Source organism: Papio anubis, chromosome 13, assembly GCF_008728515.1.
Source record: "Papio anubis isolate 15944 chromosome 13, Panubis1.0, whole genome shotgun sequence".
NCBI classification, from domain to species: Eukaryota; Metazoa; Chordata; class Mammalia; order Primates; family Cercopithecidae; genus Papio; species Papio anubis.
The window spans coordinates 70,650,692-70,672,231 of record NC_044988.1 but is presented as its reverse complement, the minus strand read 5'-3'; the positions used below and the strand labels follow the sequence as shown (position 1 = coordinate 70,672,231).

General features: G+C 41.4%; 1 protein-coding gene across 1 annotated transcript; it reads left to right on the top strand.

Moving 5' to 3' along the window:
* The first annotated feature begins 1,795 nt into the window (after window positions 1-1,795).
* ALDOB (aldolase, fructose-bisphosphate B) lies at window positions 1,796-16,552 on the top strand. The gene is made up of 9 exons (XM_003911431.2): window positions 1,796-1,906; window positions 7,032-7,153; window positions 7,964-8,175; window positions 9,416-9,470; window positions 10,290-10,450; window positions 11,293-11,376; window positions 12,304-12,478; window positions 12,884-13,083; window positions 16,022-16,552. Exons 2-9 carry the CDS (start codon window positions 7,042-7,044, stop codon window positions 16,115-16,117), a joined length of 1,095 nt encoding a protein of 364 aa, XP_003911480.1. The 5' UTR covers window positions 1,796-1,906; window positions 7,032-7,041; the 3' UTR covers window positions 16,118-16,552.
* Window positions 16,553-21,540: the final 4,988 nt, after the last annotated feature.

Here is a 21,540-nt window from a genome sequence, read left to right as displayed (position 1 = left end):
CCAGGAGCTTGAATGAGCCCAGTTGAAGTTGGGGAAACCAGGAAACATACCATCAGATAGTAAGTGGAGTCAAGGGAGCTGATAGGACCTTTCCCTGGTCTGTCCTTCTACTATCCTCAGGAGAGGCCTTGGTCAAAACTTCCCTAGCCAAATGAGCCTCAATATTGTGTTTCAAATACTTCAGTTTCCTTCAGTATTCACATTCAATGATGAATACTTACCACTCTCAGAAGCTGACTAAATCTAAACTTTTTTAGATCACCTAGTTCTGTTTATTTTTTCCTTCATTTTGTTGACATTTCACCTTTTCATCCAAAAATTCTAGTGTTACACTCTGCAACATCAAGCATCTTGGTTTTGTTTTCCATTTTATGAATTATTCCAAAAGAACATATTCATGAGAATTTATCCTTTTCTGTACTTATGGTCATTCCATCACTTTTAGATTTCCCTCATTTACTTGCCTCATTCTTCATTTGCCTCTGGAAGCATATAATATTTTTATTCTTCTCTGGGATTAAATTTGGATTTCATACTTAGGAAAAAACCCTCCAGAATCAACCCATATCCAGACAGTACCATATTTAGGGGTGCTGATGGCTTAGTTCAATCTCTTTGAGTTTAATTCTAGTTTTTACCAAATTTGAAGATAAAAGTACAAAGATTGCAAGAGAATGGGAATAAAAGACAACGATTTCTGGCATCAGATACATCAGAGAGCCCAGCTAGGTTTTGGAGGACTGGAGAAGATGGGAGAGACAATGATTTTTAAAAACAGAATATTTTATTTCCCATCTGGACAAAATTAACACATGGGAAATTCAAGGATTCAGAATCCATTTCTTTTATTGAAAGATTATTTAAATTTAACTATAAATTATATAATAAATTGTTGGAATTGGCTACTAATGATATATTGAAGATAAATAATAAAAATATAGCATTGATTGTCTGGGCGCAGTGGCTCACGCCTGTAATCCCAGCACTTTGGGATGCCGAGGCAGGTGGATCAAGAGGTCAGGAGATCGAGACCATCCTGGCTAACATAGTAAAACCCAGTCTCTACTAAAAATACAAAAAAATAGCTGGGCGGGGTGGCGGGCGCCTGTAGTCCCAGCTACTCAGGAGGCTGAGGCAGGAGAATGGCGTGAACCTGAGAGGCGGAGCTTGCAATGAGCTAAGATCCTGTCACTGCACTCCAGCCTGGGCAACAGAGCAAGATTCCATCTCAAAAACAAACAAACAAACAAATATATATATACACACACACACACAAACACACACACACATATATAGCATTGATTGCCTAATTTGGAAATAATGATTCTTGAATGCCTACTGCACACAGACACTATACAAACTTACTTAATGGTACTATGAAATCGAGATCCCACTTTACAGAAAAGAAAATAAAGGCTCAGACAAGTAAAAAACAAAACCAAAAACCTTTCACCAAGTTCATGTGTTCTGTAAGTGTTACAGCTACACTAACAGCCTTCCTACTATCATTTAATGGCCCCTAGAGCTCCGTCATTGACTAGCTGCATGACTTAGGGGAATCTCCTAATCTTCCTTGCCTCAGTTTCCTCATCTGTGAAATGGAGAGTCTATATTAGGAACTCCATGGTCTAAAGACATTCCTTGCAGCTTTAACATTCTGTGAGTATAAGGAGTGTATGGGCATGATTTCAAGGATTGGTTGTTTATGAGCCAATCGGAGGTGTTGAATAAACACCTCCCTACTAGGTCAAGGTAGAAAGGGGAGGGTAAACGTTGGAAAAAAAAAAAAAAAAAACTTTAATGAGAAGTCTATAAAAATTGTGTGTTACCAAAGATCTGTCTTATTTGGCAGTTGCTGCCTCACTCACAGCTTTTGATACCTAGGAGGACTCTTCTCTCCCAAACTGTAAGTAAAAAAGCTTCCATTGTATACTTGGACTGCACCAGTGAATAAGGGGTTAATAATAGCACTAAGCTTATAGAAGGGAAGATTGGTTTGCCTTTGTTTTCGGGAAAAACTTTACGGTGGCTGAAAACGTAATGGCTCTGCTTGGAGGGAAATGCTTGTTTTCCTCTCTCTAAGCATAAACGCTCATTCACACCTTTCCTGGCTTTTTGAGAGGTGGCAAAATGCCCAAGATTGATTTCCAGTTACATATGTTACCTGAATAAGGCCCTTGTGAGTCTCTGATCTAGGAAAAACAACTTGAACACTTCTATCGTTAGGTTCTAATCAGTTTTTGAGATTCCTGTTCATTTCAACTCTCAACTCTCTTTTCACAACAACTACTTATTTTAGTGATTTATTTACATCTCAACTGCCTTATGTCATTTTCTACATTCTCTTCCCCCACCTACTGGTACTGACACTGAAGTTTCTTTGTCACAGAAACAAACTCTTGGAGTGTTTTACCCTTTGCCTTCACCCACTGCTCGAATGAGGAAATGCAACAGGGTTGGAAACTTCACAGAGCATAGTCGTCATTTGATTATGAATTTCCAAACCCTTCATGTTTGAAACTTTCCAGAACATTTTGCGCTGGCCCCAGAGATTGTGAAGACCCTACAGCTTAAGATAGTAGGAATAAAAAAGTTGTGTTTTTTGATACATCTGCTCTACTCTCTGAAAAATAGGCATTTGTGAGAATACGTTGCCTTTTTAAAAAATAAGTTCTCTTTAAACAGTTACCTAGGGCTCATTTTGGATGCACCAGAGCTTGAACTCTGCTGTCCTGCTATTCATCACTTTAGCTAAGGCACATCTGGGTAGCACCCAGGCCCAGGTTAGAGCCAAAGATACTGGGACAGGGAATGGGAAAAGGTTAATATCTAAGAAGTCCTTTGTCTTCAGTCCAAGTTTAGAGGAAAGAGCACCATTCAGGACTTGTTCTGGGCTGCTCCACATGTGTTGAAGGGCACTGGAAATCAGGTTGTCCTAGGGCTGCCCTAGATCATCCCACTGCCCTTGTCACTGGGACATTGGAGTGGATAATGAAGCTATGGGCATCTTTATGCATCATGTACAAAAGTGCTGCATGCAATGCCTAGAAATCACAGGCTTTCAATAAATAAGCCTCCTCACATTTGCCTTAAAAATCCATTTGTCTTGTACACAGAGAAGCAAACGAACTTTCTGCTGCCTTCTATTTCTCCAGGAATTAAATATCCATGTTACGAATAATTATGTTTTCACAGAACGTCTTCAAGGAAGGTAGAAGGAACCATACTATAGGATTCTATCTGCTATTTTGCTGAAGGATTAGAAATAGAATTCCAAGTCATAAGCCAGTAGGATGTAACTTGCAATCCTAGAACATCACAACTTAGAAGGCACATCAGACAGTCTCTCTGGCTTCAGTTTCCTCATCTCTAAAGTGACAGGGTTTACACAAATATCTCTGAGGTCATTTGTAGCTCTGTTTTTCTGTGGTTACCTTCTGTTGTTAGTACAACTTTCCTCCAGATTTATATACATTTTACCTGTTACACATATGTAATAAAGTGTGTGATAAAAAAATGTATAAAATGAAATGTGGCTGGGTGCAGTGGCTCACGCCTGTAATCCCAGCACTTTGGGAGGCCAAGGTGGGAGGATCACATGAACTCAGGAGTTCAAGAAAACCCTGGGAAACATAGCAAGACTTTGTTTATACCAAAAATAAAAAATGAAAAAAATAGCTGGGCATGGTGGCAGGTGCCTGTAGCTTTCAGCTGCTTCGTGTCTGAGGTGGGAAGATCTCTTGAGCCCAGGAGGATGAGGCTTCAGTGAGTCACGATCGTGCCAGTGCACTCCAGGCTAGGCAACAGAGCAAGATCCTGTCTCAGAAAACAAAAAAGAAAGAAAGAAAAAGAAAAGAAATGTGAGAATCTCTCCACCCTACCGCATTCTTCAGAGGTAACTCCAGAGTTGTCACTCTTTCTTTCCATAGACACACACACAGTATGGGTATATATCATTTTTTAATTAAAAAATAGGAGGATAGTATATATTGCATGCTTCTCTGAAACTTGTTTTTCACTTAATAATATAATGTGAACAACTTTCCATCACACTGAAAAACGTTGGCTTGAGACCTCAGAGAGCAGAGGCTTAGGAATACTGAAATTGTTCCGTGTCATTGCCCATCCCAGGCTGGCCTCCAGTCTCCCTGTGGTGAACATTGGCCTGTGACCCTGTTTTATGATTAACAGAGAGGCGACATTTGTGCTAACGTGGTACAGACCTTTAATCCCGCTGTGGAAGTTTAACTCCCTGTAAACAGTATTAGTTTGAATTGACCTTTTCACTGTTATTCTGGTTGAGTCAGCACATCTAGATTGAAGAAAATAGTTTGGAAATAGGTAGTAAATAGAAACATAGAGGCCCCTTAGGTGATTTTTTTTTTTTTATTAAAAAAAGAGAATTAGTAATACATTGCATTTTATAGTGCTTTGTAAAGCTTTGTCATGTGTATCATGCAATTTAACAAACATATTTTGAGCAACTACAGTGAGCAAGGTGTTCACAGCTTGTATTTGCATTACCTGGCAAAGAGACAACCAGAACAGTGATTATCACCATTTAATCCATAGTGAACTGAGACTCAGGAAGCTGCCTGACTTGCCCGAGGTTCCAGTTAGATTAGGCAGAGATGGTTCTTAAACCTAGGTCTGTCTGATCTACTAGCAGCAAGCCTCTACATGAATGTGTCAGATGTTTATGAATAAGTAATGTCCACGGTGTAATCACCCACAGCCTAAGGTACTCTGGGGTGTCATCAAGGACGTTAGGAATCATCCAAAGGCCGTTTTTTTTTTCCATCAAACTCACTCTTTCCCTTGAATGGAAAGGAGTGCCGCCACTTATCTCAACTTGATGCCTTATTAGCTATTTGTCCTTGGACAAGTAATTTACACTCTCGTATATTCTTTCCTAATCTATTAAATAGGAGGGAAAAAGAGCCCAACCACCTTCTGGGATTATTTTGAAGAAAAATTATATAGTGCATGTAAAGACATTAGCAGAGTGCTTGACAATACATGATCACTTGTTATTATTATTATTGGGCTGATTTTTCCTTTTGTTTCATTAAGAAACCATCTTTCCTTTTGGGTAATTGTCAACTCCTTTGTGCAAATGCGTAAACTGAGAGAGAAAGTTTGCACCTTGCTCTGAAGATCACCCCCAAGTTGGCTTTTTTCAGCATGATGATCTGGAGGCCAGGTCCAAAGCTAAAAATCTTTTACTCCAATATTAGAGGCTAATATATAAACAGGGCAAAGATGCTCTGCTGGCGGCTGGAACGTAATGGGCCTTGGAAGGTCACCTTCTCTAGAAATTCTTTCCCACTAGCTTGTCCTATTACCCCAGTAACAGCACTGCAGTTTCATTCTTTTGGGTTAAGAAAAGAACCTCTGTTGAGGCCGGGCACGGTGGCTCAAGCCTCCCAGCACTTTGGGAGGCCGAGATGGGCGGATCACGAGGTCAGGAGATCGAGACCATCCTGGCTAACTCGGTGAAACCCCATCTCTACTAAAAAATACAAAAAACTAGCTGGGCGAGGTGGCAGGCGCCTGTAGTCCCAGCTACTCGGGAGGCTGAGGCAGGAGAATGGCATAAACCTGGGAGGCAGAGCTTGCAGTGAGCTGAGATCCAGCCACTGTACTCCAGCCTGGGTGACAGAGCGAGACTCCATCTCAAAAAAAAAAAAAAAAAAAAGAACCTCTGTTGAAATGGAGAGGCAACAATGAGGTCATCAGTTATACCTTCTCATGAATTAGCTCAGTGGCCACTGACTCTTTATATCAAGGGACAGAGTACTGACAGCCTACCCCAAAGGGATGCAGAAAGTGTAGAGAAATATATTTGTCATGAGGATAGGACTGGAGAGGGACTCTGCTTCATCCTAGCTGGGACCTTGAACAAGTCAGTTAGCTTCTCTAAGTCTTAGTTTGCTCATTAATTAATGAAGATAATACCTGCTATAATTACCTCATTGCCAGTGGATCAAATGAGACCTGAGGTGTCCCTGGGCTTCCAGGAAGTAATATGTAGACATGGAGCATCCACCCCGTGCTGAGTGTATTGGAGGGAGAGAAGATGAGAGAAAGGAGGAGACCCGGGGATTGGATAGGAAGGTACCCAAGATAATCTTCACTACCACTTTTCCTTTGGTAGCCCAACCTATGCAAAAAGCACTCTTTGTAACACCCAAAGTGAGGGCTCTTTGAGTTTGCATTTTCAAGATTAACCCAAAGTGGCAGCCAAACAAGGGCAACAATCCCCTTCAGAGCACCACCAGTATGGAGGCTGCTTGGTTAGGGGGTCTTCAAGCCAGAGTCTTCCCTTGCTAAAGCAGTGAAGCTGGAGCAGGGACTGCCACACAACTTTAGCATCCTCATAGGCAGTGAGAAACCTGAGCCCAGAGGCACTTAGGAAACATCCTCTCTGGTCTGCCCCAAGGGGTTTCATAGATGGTTGAATATAAGGAAAAAGAAACTTGCACCCAACTCTCTGTAGTCCGAGGCCAAAGGGAACTTAGCTTCAAGACTATGTATAGATTTATCCTTTCAAGCTTGTTGCCTGGAGAATAATCTGTTGGAACTACAGACTAACAGAGCAAAGTGGAGGATAACTGCAGAGGCCAAGAGTGTCATTGTCCTGGCCTCAAGCCATTATGGAAATACAGTGGCACCAGGAGTCCACAGAACAGAGAGACAGTCCATTACTGCAGTTCCCTCTATTAGTTGTATTTTAGTGGGTCACTAATTAGTTCATTCAGTGTTTGAATTAGTGATTCCAAAGGTCTCCTGGAAAGCATTCTGTCTAGGATCACCATGAACATTCAGCATCCCACCTTCATTCATTGTGGCTAATTGCAACTAATAAGTGACGGAGGAAAAACACACCTCATTTGTTTATCCAGCTGTGGAAATGGGCCAGAGGTGTCACAGCAGTCTGCATAGCATGTCTGCACCCCCAACTGTCTTGATCATGCATCCATCCGAGCCACCCACGGTTCTGTGCACAACTCTCCTACACTCTTTTCCAGACCTGTCGCGATGGCCCACCGATTTCCAGCCCTCACCCAGGAGCAGAAGAAGGAGCTCTCAGAAATTGCCCATAGCATTGTTGCCAATGGAAAGGGGATCCTGGCTGCAGATGAATCTGTAGGTAAGTGTAAAAAGGAGTCCCATCATATAACAACATATTATTTTTTCTACACTTAGCAAAAACAGCTTGATAATCATATTCTTTATGGAAGTAAAGGTTTATGTACACAGGAGTGAGAGCAGAAGACTCAGTAAGCATAGAACTTTTGCGTCCTGTAAGTAGTAGGCACATTCCTGAAAGCCAAGGAAAGAGGCTGAAGCCCTTCATTTTAAGGCCCTTTGCCAGGGGTCATTTGAATCCAGCCTTGTAGTAAGGCCAGAAACTTAGTAACTAGTGCAAAGTCAGATACACAGGCATCTGCTGCTAGTGAGAAGTCAGTTTAAAGTCAGTCCAGTCAGGAAGGGCAGGAAAGTATCTGCATCTGGAATAGGACAGGGCTTATGGATGGGAGAAACTCAGGATGACACAAGGGAAAGCTGTGGCAGAGTTGCACAATCTGCCATAAAACGACAGAACCCTGAGAATCAAGAGCGTGCCCCATCCCTCCTTCTGTATGTACATCCAGAGAGACTGAGGACTGGAACAGGGAGGCTAAAGAGGCCTGAGGGCCTTACATATCCACCTGGACCTGATGGTGGCTTCCACCCTGACCTCTATATGCCCAGCCCACACACTCCCTAACCAGCAACCTGATAGCAACCAGGGTCTTCTCCCTGGAACACAAAAAATTGAGGCAAGAACTTTGACTATCTGAAAAAAGAAAGGGAGTCTTGCTTTCCACCGTGGTGAAGGTCTCTGAGATGATGTGGAGAAGGCTGACAGGAAAGCCCTGGCTTGCTCCTTATGCTGCCCTCGGCCCTCCCACCATAGGTACCATGGGGAACCGCCTGCAGAGGATCAAGGTGGAAAACACCGAAGAGAACCGCCGGCAGTTCCGAGAAATCCTCTTCTCTGTGGACAGTTCCATCAACCAGAGCATCGGGGGTGTGATCCTTTTCCATGAGACCCTCTACCAGAAGGACAGCCAGGGAAAGCTGTTCAGAAACATCCTCAAGGAAAAGGGGATCGTGGTGGGAATCAAGGTGAACACCTCCATTCACACCTCACGTCTGCTTTGTCCTAGGCAAACTCCCAGCACACTGGCAAAAGTGGGGCCAACACTCTGAACATTCTCCTCATCTAATTTCTCTTCTCACCCTTTTCCATCATCATCTTCCCACGGAGACCCAGATCTTCTTCTAGATTTTTCCTCCAGTGCCCTCTTCTTTCACTCAAGTTTTCTACACATTCTTAATCTCTTTGCATCTCAATCTCATTTCTTAAAATGGGAAGCTACCTCATGATGTTCTTACAGGGATGAAATGACTAAAAGTTTCTAGGCTGGACATGGTTGCTTACGGCTGTAATCCCAGTACTTTGGAAGCCAAAGGCAAGAGGGTCGCTTGAGCTCAGGAGTTTGAGACCAGACTGAGCAACACGGCGAGACCTTGTCTCTACTAAAAATAAAAAATAGTAGCCAGGTGTGTTGGTGCATGCCTGTAGTCCCAGCTACTCTGGAGGCTGAGGTGGAAAGATTGATCACCTGAGCGCTGGAGGTTGAGGTTGGAGTGAGCTGTGGTCATACCACTGCACTCCAGCCTGGATGGTAGAGTGAGACCCTGTCTCAAAAAAAAAAAAAAAAGAAAAGAAAAGAAAAGAAAAAAAAGAAAAAGTTTATACTGCACAATTATTCAGTTAATGGTAACTGTTATAATTATTGAAGCATTTACTATTCTATCTTATAACTAGGTCTTCCAATAGTGCATAAACTTCCCAAAAGTGAAAACTAGTATCCATCGAATAAGAGTGTTTACCATTCCAAGAACTCATTAAATTCTCATAACTTCTGGTAGTAGACTCAATTATCACCCTTATTTAGAGATGAAGTGAGAAAACTGAACTACGAAGAGTAACATAACTTGCCCACACAGCAAGGCAAGGTCAGAGCCAGTTTAGGCTAATTCTTGAGCTCATGACTTTGACTTTTGCTATGTAGAGAGTAGAGGTTGTATCCTTAATTCTCTTTACCTCCTATGCTAACACAATACCTGGTGTATGCAGGTGCTCAATAAATGTTAGGGTAGACACTCTCACATTGTACCTTCCAGGTAACTTCCCTTCTGCTATGGACTGAACTGGGTCCCCCACAATGACTAATACACTTTGCTAATTCAACTCCTTGTCTGTAAAAGATGCAAACTATTAGTTAGTTCCAAGAGTTCTGCTTGTGTTTTCCTGACATCTGACACCTGTTAATTATTTGTTAATTATTTGTATCCACAGTTAGACCAAGGAGGTGCTCCCCTTGCAGGAACAAACAAAGAAACCACCATTCAAGGTAAGGATATTGCCCACTGAGATGAATCATGCCAGTGTAAGCTAGAAATGAAGCCAAGTAAAGAAGGAAGCAAGGGAAAACAAAACACAACTATTACACTGGTCTTCGAGCCACACATACCTGATTTTCAATACCAGCTCCTCCATTTAACAACTGTGACCTTGGGCCAGTCACTGAAATATTCTGACCCTCAGTTCTCCTTTCTCGAAATGGAGTAACTGTTGTGGGGATTAATTTACACAATGTATATGAGGTGCTTACCACAGTCCCTTGGACAAAGAAGATTAAACTCTGCACCTGGAAGTATTACTTTTATAAAAATATTTAGCAGCAGTAGAGTGGAAAGGCCCCAGACTTTGAGGTCAGACACACCTGGGTTTGAATCCTGGTTCTATCACATGCTACCTAGATAATTTTGCAAGGTACTTCTGCCCAAGTAGACAAGCATTAACTCACAACATTGTGTTAGCTAAGCAGAATTTGAATCCCAGCTCTGTCACTCTTCAGCAGTTCAAACTTGGTAAAGTCGCTTAACCATTAGGAGCCTCAGTTTCCACATTTGTGAAATGAGTATCATATTAACTATTGGTTTCTTCTATCTAGATATGGAGTAGATAGTATGTATATCAAAACACTATTTATTAAATCTAGGTCTTGTGGTTCAGTGTTGTGATTAATGCTGATATGCTTGGCTGTTTTCAGTCCTCAAGCTCAGTGGATTGAAAGCTTAGCCAAGGGAGAACTCCTTCACTTTATGAGAGACCCCATGGATCTGGTACAAAGGTGTGAAGAAGCCTTTCTCTCTTTTGTGACTTGCAGGGCTTGATGGCCTCTCAGAGCGTTGTGCTCAGTACAAGAAAGATGGCGTTGACTTTGGTAAATGGCGTGCTGTGCTGAGGATTGCCGACCAGTGTCCATCCAGCCTCGCTATCCAGGAAAACGCCAACGCCCTGGCTCGCTACGCCAGCATCTGTCAGCAGGTGCTCTGCCTTCCCCTTGGGCTGAAAAACAGTAGGCTAGAGTTTTCTTCAGAGCTTTTCTTTTCTATTATACTGTAACTACACATGGACCTCCTTTTCCGTCACCAGTATATCCTAGTGGCATTTTTCACAACGGTTGCTATAGCCAACTGTGGTAGGGAGAGATTTGGTTCCAGAAGCCAGTAGGAGTCCAACTAAGCTATGAGTTCAAAGGATAATGTCATCAACTGCTGCCCTCTGTCAAAGTTCCTAAAGCTGTCTTATAAGTGATCGGGCTTTTGAGGCCAGGGAACTTTGTTGTCTATTCTCCGTAACATCCAAGACATGATCCTCTTAGATTCCTAGCTGAAGAGTGACAGCTCTGACCGAGTTCCAATCCAAATAATTCCATGGAGGATGGTGACCAGATGCTAAAGTTTCCAACACATACTAAAATGTCTCTGGGTCCAAGTTAAGTTTGATTTTCTTCTGTGAGTACTATGTTGGGGTTACTAGAGTTGTAGACAGCTGGGATTCCCAATTAGAACTATAAACACTGCTTGAATTTCCTCACTAACCCACCTTAGAGACATCTTTCTTAATGATTTATGCTTAGATGCCCTAAAAAGGCAGTAGCTAGGTTCTGAGGCACCTAGAATAGTCTCTAGAAAGAGATACAGAAATTATGGTTTTGTATTTAGTTTTTACCCCATTCTGAAAAAATCTACTGCCTTTAAGTCACCTATATAGTATTTCTCCATAATGGCTTCAATTTATACCAATTGCAACTGTTGAATCTCCTCCTAAGGAAAGGATAACAATGATCAGAGCTTCACTTTTGCTTCCCTGATTTTCCTTTTTAGAATGGACTTGTACCTATTGTTGAACCAGAGGTAATTCCTGATGGAGACCATGACCTGGAACACTGCCAGTACGTTACTGAGAAAGTAAGTTTTAAATATGAAGTTCCCAATTCTAGCTGAAAAATCTTAGTTTTAGGTAACAGCTGTTACTTAACATATAACAGCTGTTATATTTGAAGTAGTCTTTAGGATGGATAGCATTGAGAAGGTAGGGAGGTGCTCGTCAGCCCTTCACTTTTTTGGTACATGGTATGCTCCATATAGAAAAAGCACAGGAGTTGCAGTACCAAGACTTGGATGGGAGAATCCGCGTTTCCACTTGTGGGTTCTTGGGCAAGTCATATTATCTCTTTTGACTTCAATTCGATTACATGTACACAAAGAAATTTTAAAATAAGACACATGGCTCAAACGAGAACATGTAATTAGAGAGTACTTTATTCCATCTGACTTTCTAAATTAGCCACAGTATATCTGAAAGAGGGTGGTTCTATTCACACACTGTGGGAAAGTAGGAGAGTCATAATGTCATCTGAACTTAGTTTCCCTACTTGGAAAATTATGTGCACTGAAATGCAATCTAAAAGCACTTGCGCCTCTAAAATGTATGCTTATATGACTACTCAGCTTCTGTAAACATGGACAGTGGAGGCCTGTTTAGATGACCCCAAATAACTGAAGCAATGCAGTCTCAATAAGGAATGACATTGACCATGGGAGTAATAGAAAGAAAGGAATGAAGGGCTTCTAGGAAGCAGAGCCATGCCCGTCATTCATGCAGTGAATGAGAAGCTAGATTAGGGGTGATGAAGACAGGCCAGTTTGGTTGTGCTCAGTGGCTATGGATAGCAATACATTGGTCTGATGAGGCCTGGAGGCTGGCTCAGAAGCTTTTGCCAAGCAGCAAATGAGAATTCCTTCATCCTGCCTCCCTGCAGTGTAAATGTGCCAACGTCAGGTGACTCTAAGTCTAGCTTTGAGTTTCACCTGGTGGGACCTCTTGTCCTTCAGGTCCTGGCTGCTGTCTACAAGGCCCTGAATGACCATCATGTTTACCTGGAGGGCACCCTGCTAAAGCCCAACATGGTGACTGCTGGACACGCCTGCACCAAGAAGTATACTCCAGAGCAAGTGGCTATGGCCACCGTAACAGCTCTCCACCGTACCGTTCCTGCAGCTGTTCCTGGTAAGGCCTTCTTTCTTCTCTAACTCAAGGTCTTAGCCCTCATTCTTTGGAGAGCTACTCGTGTTTGTCCAGAAATCTGCTTCTATTCATGAAACAAACCTCTGTTATCTCACAGGCAGCCAGCACTTCTCCTCACACTTCAGAATACCAAGCATCCCAAGTCTACCCAGATGCCCACAATCCATGTATTTCTTCAACATTTCACTGCCTTCCTTATGTATTTCAAACTCTTCTCTCTAGCCCAACTAGCTTCAGCAAAAGCAAACTGATTTCTCTGACCCGGTTCAGGCAAATTAAGCAGAGAAAAGACTGAGACATTACTTTTCTGGTAGGTTCATTGCTTGCTTTCTCAAGCAGGGTACATAAGGTGGGACTAATAGAGTGAAATGGCTTCTCTCCTACCAGGCATCTGCTTTTTGTCTGGTGGCATGAGTGAAGAGGATGCTACTCTCAACCTCAATGCTATCAACCTTTGCCCTCTACCAAAGCCCTGGAAACTAAGTTTCTCTTATGGACGGGCCCTCCAGGCCAGTGCACTGGCTGCCTGGGGTGGCAAAGCTGCAAACAAGGAGGCAACCCAGGAGGCTTTTATGAAGCGGGCCGTGGTAAGATGCTGCTACCTCTTATCTACTTGATGGTGTTCACATTTGGGGCTTGACTTTCTGACATGGAGAAGCATTGTTTTCTTCAGGCCAAGAAGGTATCTACTTCTATTAGTGTCTATTAGGCATTTGAAAATGTGGCAGTAGAGGTCAGTATGAGGATTGAGGCTAGAGAGAGTTTTGAATTATCCACACTGGTAGTATAGTTGATGAAAGGAGACTGAAGGACAATTTCAACAGAAACACTTCAGAGAGAAGGAGATAAGAGGATCAAGAACTGAATCTAGGATACTTTTTACTTTGGGAAGATGAAGAAGAGAAGCAACTAAGAAAAGCAGCAATTATATCGTAGGGTGAACCAAGCATTCTGGGAACAAAGAGTGAATAATTTATTTTTCTTTCTTTCGTGTTTGTTTGTTTGTTTTGAGATGGAGTGTTACTCTGTCACCCAGGCTGGAGTACAGTGGCACAATCTCAGCTCGCTGCAACCTCCACCTCCTAGATTCAAGCCATTCTTCTGCCTCAGCCTCCTGAGCAGCTGGGACTACAGGCAGGCACCACCATATCTGGCTAATTTCTGTATTTTTTAGTAGAGACGGGGTTTCACCATGTCGGCCATGCTGGTCTCAAACTCCTGACCTCAGGTGATCTGCCCGCCTCAACCTCCCAAAGTGCTGAGATTACAGACGTGAGCCACCGCACCCAGCCAAGTAAAGAATTTCAAAGGGCTAATAATAACATGCTATAGAGAGATTCAAAACAAAGGTCAAGAAAAGACACTGAGATAGGCATTTAGGAGCATATCAGTGACCCTCACTGAAACAGCTTCAATAAAGAGGAAAGGGAAGGTGCCCATTCAAGAAGCTTTTCAGAAAAAGACCCAGAAAGGTTGCCAGGAGAAATGGGGACCAACGAAGTTTTTATTCAAATAATAACCAAAATTTAAAAAATACCCTTTATGAGCCGAGAACTGGGGTGAACAAATCAGACATAGCCATGTCCTCCAGGAAGCTTGGAGTTTAGCCAAATAGGAGAGAGCTTTGCATACTTAAATGTAAAGAAAGAGGAGCCAGAGGAGACAGTAAAGATGAGGAGAGTGGGGATAATTGAGTGGAGACGAACTCAGAGGAGCAGGACTGCATGAGACTCAATATTAAGCATAGGTGGCACAGCTGGTGTAAGACAAAAAGGAGGGAAGAGGCAGAAAAGAGAATATGGTTGGAATCAGCTCTATATAAGTCAAGAGATGTAGCAGTTGATGACTGATTACAGTTGAGGGTATCTGCTGAGAATGATGAAGAAATGGAAATTTCAATACTGACAGTCGGAAAGGGTAGAAAAGCAGTTAAAGGAACTTGTTAGGAAATTGATCACACATTATGGCCAGACATGGTCAAGCATCAGGTAAGGTGCAGCTGAAATAAGAGTGTGTGGTAGCTTCATTCCTGAATTTTCCTAACAGCTGTCTAAAGCATGCAGGAAGATTCAGATAAACCTGAATGCAAAATAGCAGGGTAGAAGAGTGAAAGTTTAATAGGAAGATAGAATAGTGACAAACTTTACCAATAGCCTCTGTTAGCTTGCTGACCATAGAGGAAGCCAGGCAAGGAACCAAGAGTAGTCAGCAGTGTGGTGATGAGGCCCTAAAGGGAAGGAAGGCCCCAGGGAAGCTAAATAATCATCTCACAGGCATAAGAGAGGTATGAGATTTTCAAAGTAGTGTTTTACCTTGACTGTGGAAAGCAGAGTGCAGCGGTGCTGCTGCATGGCTGATGGATTGAGGAGACCTAGCTCACATGATGGAGGGATTGTGAAAGCGCAGCTCATAGGGACATCCACACAGAAGAAGGGAAGCTGAGTTTATCATCAAGGATGGTGCTTCCCAAGCTCCAGTGTGGATCTGAATCACTTGAAGGACTTGGTTTTGTTGTAATCTTTTATATTTACACATAATAATTGTATACATTTATGGGGCATCTGTGATTTTTTATATACGCATAAAATGTTTAATGATCAAATCAGGATAATTAGGGTATTCACTCCAAATATTTATTATTTATTTGAGTTGGGAACATTCCAAATCTTCTCTTCTAGCTATTTTAAAATATGTAATAAATCATCGTTTACTATAATCACCTTACTGTTCTATCGAACACTAGAACTTATTCCTTCTCTCTAACTGTATTTTTGTACCCGTTAGCAACCTCTTTTCATTTCCCCGACCCTCACTTGAAGCGCTTGTTAAAAATGCAGCTTATGGGTCTCACCCACTGAGTTTCTAATTCAGTAGGTCTGGGGTAAGGCCAGGGAATTTCTATTTCTAACATGTTCCTAAGGGATGCTGGTAGACCATGAAACACACTTGGAGAGCCATTGATGTAAAATGTAGAAATAAGTCCTGGAGACAACAGACAATAGCAACACTGACTGGAAGAAGTGGTACCACTGAGTGACACTCAAATATTATCATAAGTTTCATAATTCTGAATTTATCTTTAACTGGAATGTATACAGGAAAGCAAATGATACTATGATAACAACTAAATAAAAATTACATATTCTTCTAGACCAATATAGGTCAAAAATGGAAATATTTAAAAAATAAACATGTTTTTCTTTTGGTATAGTGTACTATACTAGTGAGAAATTTCTCAACTTCAGTTTCCAGTACTGTTGCTGCAATATTGTTGGTACTGAACAGAGATTTCCCCAGTAACTGACACAAACCTCAACCTTACCAAAGAAATGCTCAGAAAACTGGGACAAAAAGGGGAGACACTTGATAGAAGGGGATGGTGTCAGCAGCAATATTCAGCAACATCGCTGTTAAAAAGAAGAAAATCTGAGTGAAGGTTTGGCTGGTTTCCCATGAGAAGTAGACAGGGTCAAGGTGGGGTCACATTTACTCTAACTCGTCTCCTTTCTCATATTTGTCTTCTAGGCTAACTGCCAGGCGGCCAAAGGACAGTACATTCACACGGGCTCTTCCGGGGCTGCTTCCACCCAGTCGCTCTTCACAGCCTGCTACACTTACTAGGGTCCAATGCTCGCCAGCCTAGCTCCAGCACTTCTAGTAGGAGGGTTGAATGGGAGCAACTTTTCCTCCAATCCTGGAAATTCGACACAATTAGATTTGAACTGCTGGAAATACAACAGATATTAAATCTTAAGTACAATGGGGAGAAAAAACAAATCAGTTATTGAAACATAAAAATGAATACCAAGGATCTAATCAAATTTCACACAGCAGTTTCCTTGCAAGACTTTCAGCTCCCCATGCTCCAGAATACCCACCCAAGAAAATAATAGGCTTTAAAACAGTATCGGCTTCTCATCCAAAGAACAGCTGCTGATTGAAACACCTCATTAGCTGAGTGTAGAGAAGTTCATCTTATGAAACAGTCTTAGCAGTGGTAGGTTGGGAAGCAGATAGCTGCAACCAAAAAAGAAATAAATATTCTATAAACCTTCAGCTGCTATCGGGTTTCACTTTTCTGCTCTTGTTGTCCAAAGACTCAGTGTATTTCATTACTTTTGACTCTACTAGACATGACTGGGTTTCAACAGTAAAGGTCTTCAACTCTGGCTATTCATTGGAATCAAGTCGCAAAATTTTAAAAACTCTGATGCTCAGGCCACACCCCAGCTCAATTAAATCAGAAACTCTAGACCTAGGATCCTCTATTAGATTTCTTAAAGTTCCCTCTGATTCCAATGTACAGTCAAGTTTGAGAACTACCAATCTAAATTTCAAGTTTGAGGGTATTTGAAAATTTAAAGCCATTCACAATACGAAGACAGCTAAAAATGTAGAATGATTTTGAGCAACTTGTAGAGTGTAATAAGATAATTCATGTGACTTCAATGCTTGGAGCATTCCTCTTCAAGTGGCCCAGATTTGGTGAAACAGGACTACCTTGTCATCTTCACGTCCAGGTACATTTCGTAGTTTTGCAGTAAATAATATTCACATAATGATACTGTATTGACTTTCAATTTTCAGAATTAACCTACAGTTAAAGCACTTAAGACAATCAGAGTTATAAAAGAGAATTTAAATATTATGACTTTGGACAGTGTAAAAGTAATGATTTAACTGACAGAAGCTGGGAAATATAAGGGGGAGAAGAAGTGGAGGAAAGCAAAGAGAGTCAGGAATACTACTCAAAACTGATGGGTTAAGAAATAGTGCTTTAATTCTATTTAAGTAATAAAGGAAAAGGATATAAATCATTAAAACATATATCTAAAATTAAAATATGATAGTATGCTAAATTTCTTACCTTGAATAATACAAAGACAAATGGTATTGTATAGATTAACAAATGAAGTAACAGAGGCTTAACATATTATTTAGAGGAATAAGACAGAATTAGCCAAAGGGGCTTACTCTTAAGGAGAAAGACCTGGGAGTGGGGGCACAGGAGAGATGACTTTTCCTTATTACCTGCCCTCTACAGTATTTGAATGTTTATTTCCATGTACTTGTCATTACTTTTCTAAAAACAACTATATTCATACAAGCAACTCAAGCCTATATTAGAGATCTATTAAGCCCATGGTTTTCATTTTACAGATGATAAAACAAAGCCCAGAGAACTAAAATTACTTACGGAGGGTCAAACATTTATGGTAGAGCTGAGAGATTAAAATTCAGGTCTTCTAAATTCAGGTCTCTTGCTCATAAAATGGACACACAGCCAGAGATCTTACAGGGCAAGGCGACAGGCTGTGTTCAATATCTCTGCCACCCGTGGCGTAGGTCTTGTACATTTCTCCTTGTACATTTCAGTCAATCATCAAGCATTTCATGTCCTACTATGTGCCAAGCTGTCTTAAAAGCTGGTAGGTAACACCTTGTGAGACAAAGCTTTTCTTCCAGATAATTTTTATCTAGATCTTACTCAGCATTGCTAAATTCTTTAGATATTTTAAGAGGTATCTAAAGAAACCTCTTAGATTCTTATCAGTTAAGCATGAATTTATAATCAAGGATGAGTTACTTGTATATTTTGGTCAAGGCTGAATTACATTTTACTGGGAATGAGGATTTATATAATGCATTTTCCTGGCTATCATCTGATATATTTTCCCTACTAAAGGACTACAGTTGTCTTTGAAATCTCAATCCCAGTAATTTCCTCCTTTCAGGGTAATATGCAGACAAGTGTTTCACAAGGCTACAGACTTCAATTTCGCTGTGATTTCTGAGTGAGTATTTAGTGGCTTTCCAGCTTTGGTTACTTTGTCAGATTTATTTTAGTAGTTATTAAACACCTACTAAAACTAAAACCTGGTACTAGACATGAAAAATAGAGAAATTTCAGCTTTAGGGCACACCAGACAATTAAGCTTAAATAGCTAAGCAAGAAACACACAAACCATTGACTGGGGGTTGGTAAGTGGGAAGGAGAGTCAGGGTGTAGAATCAGATGTCTGGGTGTAGGAAAGGGAGATGACATTCAGGTTGGACATCACAGGAAAGCAAAAGAAGGGAACTCACACACAGGATACTGCCTGTATGTAAGAAAACACATTCATAAGTCACTGGGAGAAGATGACATTTTGAAGCTATCAAGAGCTAAAGCCACACAAACACACAAATGACTAAGTTCTGGAAAGAATAAAAAGAGGAATTTGTTTTTGCTCTGAAGAGGGAAGAGGGAAAGAAGGAAAGGAATGAGCAAGAAAATGAGGGAAGAGAGGAGGAAATGAGAAAGGAAGGAAAAGGAGGAGGCAGGAAAGAAGCTAGGGCAATATGTAATTGTGAGGAGGTGACGGGCTTTTGAGAAGGAGGATAACTATTATTTTTATTTTTTATTTATTTATTTTTGAGGCAGTCACCATCTGTCATAGCCAGGCTGGAGTGCAGTGGCGGATCTCAGCTCACTGCAAGCTCCATGCCTCGGGTTCATCATTCTCCACCTCAGCCTCCCGAGTAGCTGGGACTACAGAAACCTACCACCCTCATGACTAGTTTTGTAATTTTTAGTAGAGGCAGGGGTTTTCACCATATTTAGCCAGGATGGTCTTGATCTCCTGGCCTGCGTGATCCGCTTCCCGTCTACCGGCCTCCCAAAGTGCTGGGATTACAGGCTTGAGCCACCGCGCCCGGCCGAGGATAACTATTATTAAGCAATCTAAAGATACTGTCTTCTTGTGAGGAAAAACTGAGTTTCCCATTTGAGTCTACATACATCATGCTTTATAAAAACAAGGTACTGAGATGATTCGTAATGATTCATAATGTGAATTAATTTAGGAGAAACAAAAAACAACCGTGACAGTGAGAAGATAAGCTTCTAGAAACTTGCAGAAATCTTGGAGTGAGCTTTAGGCAAAGCAGAAATGGGAGTTCCTGATCATCTGATTTAGCCCTCCTGGAATGAAATACTCCAGCTGCCGTCTAGATGTCACTCACAGCGACAGAGGAGAAAACTGGGGTCCAGCATGCTAAAGAAGTTTTCCAAGGTCACATAACCAGTTGGTGGTGAGATTTAGGCTAGTGTGATTTGCAAAGTCCTCTTGGGTGGAAGTACTTAGGGTTCTTCAAAGCACAGGTTCTGGAGTCAGACAGCATAGATTCAAATGCCAGCCCTGTCACTTACTAGCCATGTGACCTTGGACACATTATACCTTTCTGTCTTTCAGTTTCGTCATCACCAAAATAAGAAAAAGTACATGATCACATATTGTTGAAAGAATAAATAAGTTAATACATCTCAATAACAAGTTCACAATCTCTTATTCACAATTCTGAAATCTAAAAACTCTGAAGACCAAAAGTTTTCTTGTAAGTTTTAGTAAATTATTTGGTGGCAAAACCTGACCTGAACCTGTTATCTTTACTCCATTTGAGATGCAGCAATATTAACATGCTTGATTGCAGGTGCTTCCTCAGACCCTGAAGAGGGAGTTATACGATATATAGCACAAGCAATATATTTACTCTCTAAAATCTGACAAAATTCTGATTTCCAAAGCACATATGGCCTCAAGGCTTTCAGATAAAGAACTGTAAACCTGCCCTTGGAACAATATCTGCCACATTTCTAGAGTAAACGATAAATTGCCCATGCTCAATGTAGCCTGGTGGGCTCACGCAATGCTACCAATCCCAAAGCCCATTTTGTAGAGAGGATGAATTAAGAGAGAGAAGTGATGCAAAGCTCAACACAGTCAGTCACAACTCTTTTTCTGCTGCTCATATAAACATGGTATTCTGGCTGGAAAGCAGTCTAAGCCTCTTGAAATAATCTAAAGCACTCAGTACTGGGCATCAATACGTATAACATACATAAAAATCAGCCAACAATACTCTTGCAGCACCTACTGTATGCTCAGCACTGTAAAGATACTACATGGTCCTTCTGTGCTTACCACGGAAATGAGGAAGACAAGCATGCAGTCAGAAAACAAAGAAAATTGTACACAATAATGTGCTAAATTGCAGTGGCATAGGCTAGATGCTGAGATCAAAGGGGAAGGAATACTTTATGGAAGAGGGAGGATTAGCTGAAGGCAGTTTATTATTAGTTACATGATCTTGGGAAACAGTCTCTGTGAGCCTCAGTCTTCACATCTGTAAAAGAGGCTTGTGCGGGCAATATTTTATGTACAGTGCCAGATACATAAGTAGTGAATAAATATTAGTTTTCCCTGTCAACTGGCTCTTGAAGAAAGGTAAAGGCTCATGAGTGAGAATGACCATGAATTACGTGTCCTTACTACAGTACAAACCATGTGTTGAGAGAATTATGGGAAATCAACCTGGAATGGTAAGGCTGATTTCCCATAATGGAGTGGCACATGGATGGGCAGAGGTATTTTAGAATGTCTTGCCTTGAAGTGATGAGAAATAGGGAACTGTGGAAGACATTTAAGGAAAGAATAACATAACAGCAGCACTGAAAATTACTTTCTAGAATGTAGAGGATCAGGAGAGAACCAGGAGCCAGCTAAGTGTGTATAATAGCAATCCAATGTAGCACCTGGCCTTTTGTTGGTGGAGTAGGTGAGTAGACATGATATCTTTAGACTAGAGAAAACAACAAACAACTCCTTGTATGTAGCACAGCCATTTACCATCTTAATAAAGTCTGTTTCATTGCAACCTGATAGGCAAGCGCTTGGAACAAATAAAAGCTCAAAATTCTTTACCTAGTTCTCGGAAAGATTTACATACACGCTCAGACTCAGCCGGGCTGAGTAGGGTGGCAGATGAAAAATAGGGCATTTTCTAAACATAGCACTAATTCTTTTGGCAGTTCAGAATAGCTAGGGCTAGGCAGTAGCCCAGGGTCTCAGGTGTCAGAGAAATGTATTCTGCCCTCCTAAGATAATCAAGGTCAAGGCAGCCTTCTGCAGCAACGTACAACTTTTCCTTCTCCTGCTCTGTTACTCTGTCCTGTTCAGAGTGCGCTTCTGGGTTGCAGGGACACAATGACTGTCATGTTATGT

Bases quoted from the DNA above. Each gene is read 5' to 3' on its own strand.
- ALDOB (XM_003911431.2), top strand. From the start codon at position 7,042: ATGGCCCACCGATTTCCAGCCCTCACCCAGGAGCAGAAGAAGGAGCTC. The intron at 8,176-9,415 runs GTGAACACCTCC...TTGTATCCACAG, and splicing joins GGATCGTGGTGGGAATCAAG to TTAGACCAAGGAGGTGCTCC. The intron at 10,451-11,292 runs GTGCTCTGCCTT...TTTCCTTTTTAG, and splicing joins ACGCCAGCATCTGTCAGCAG to AATGGACTTGTACCTATTGT.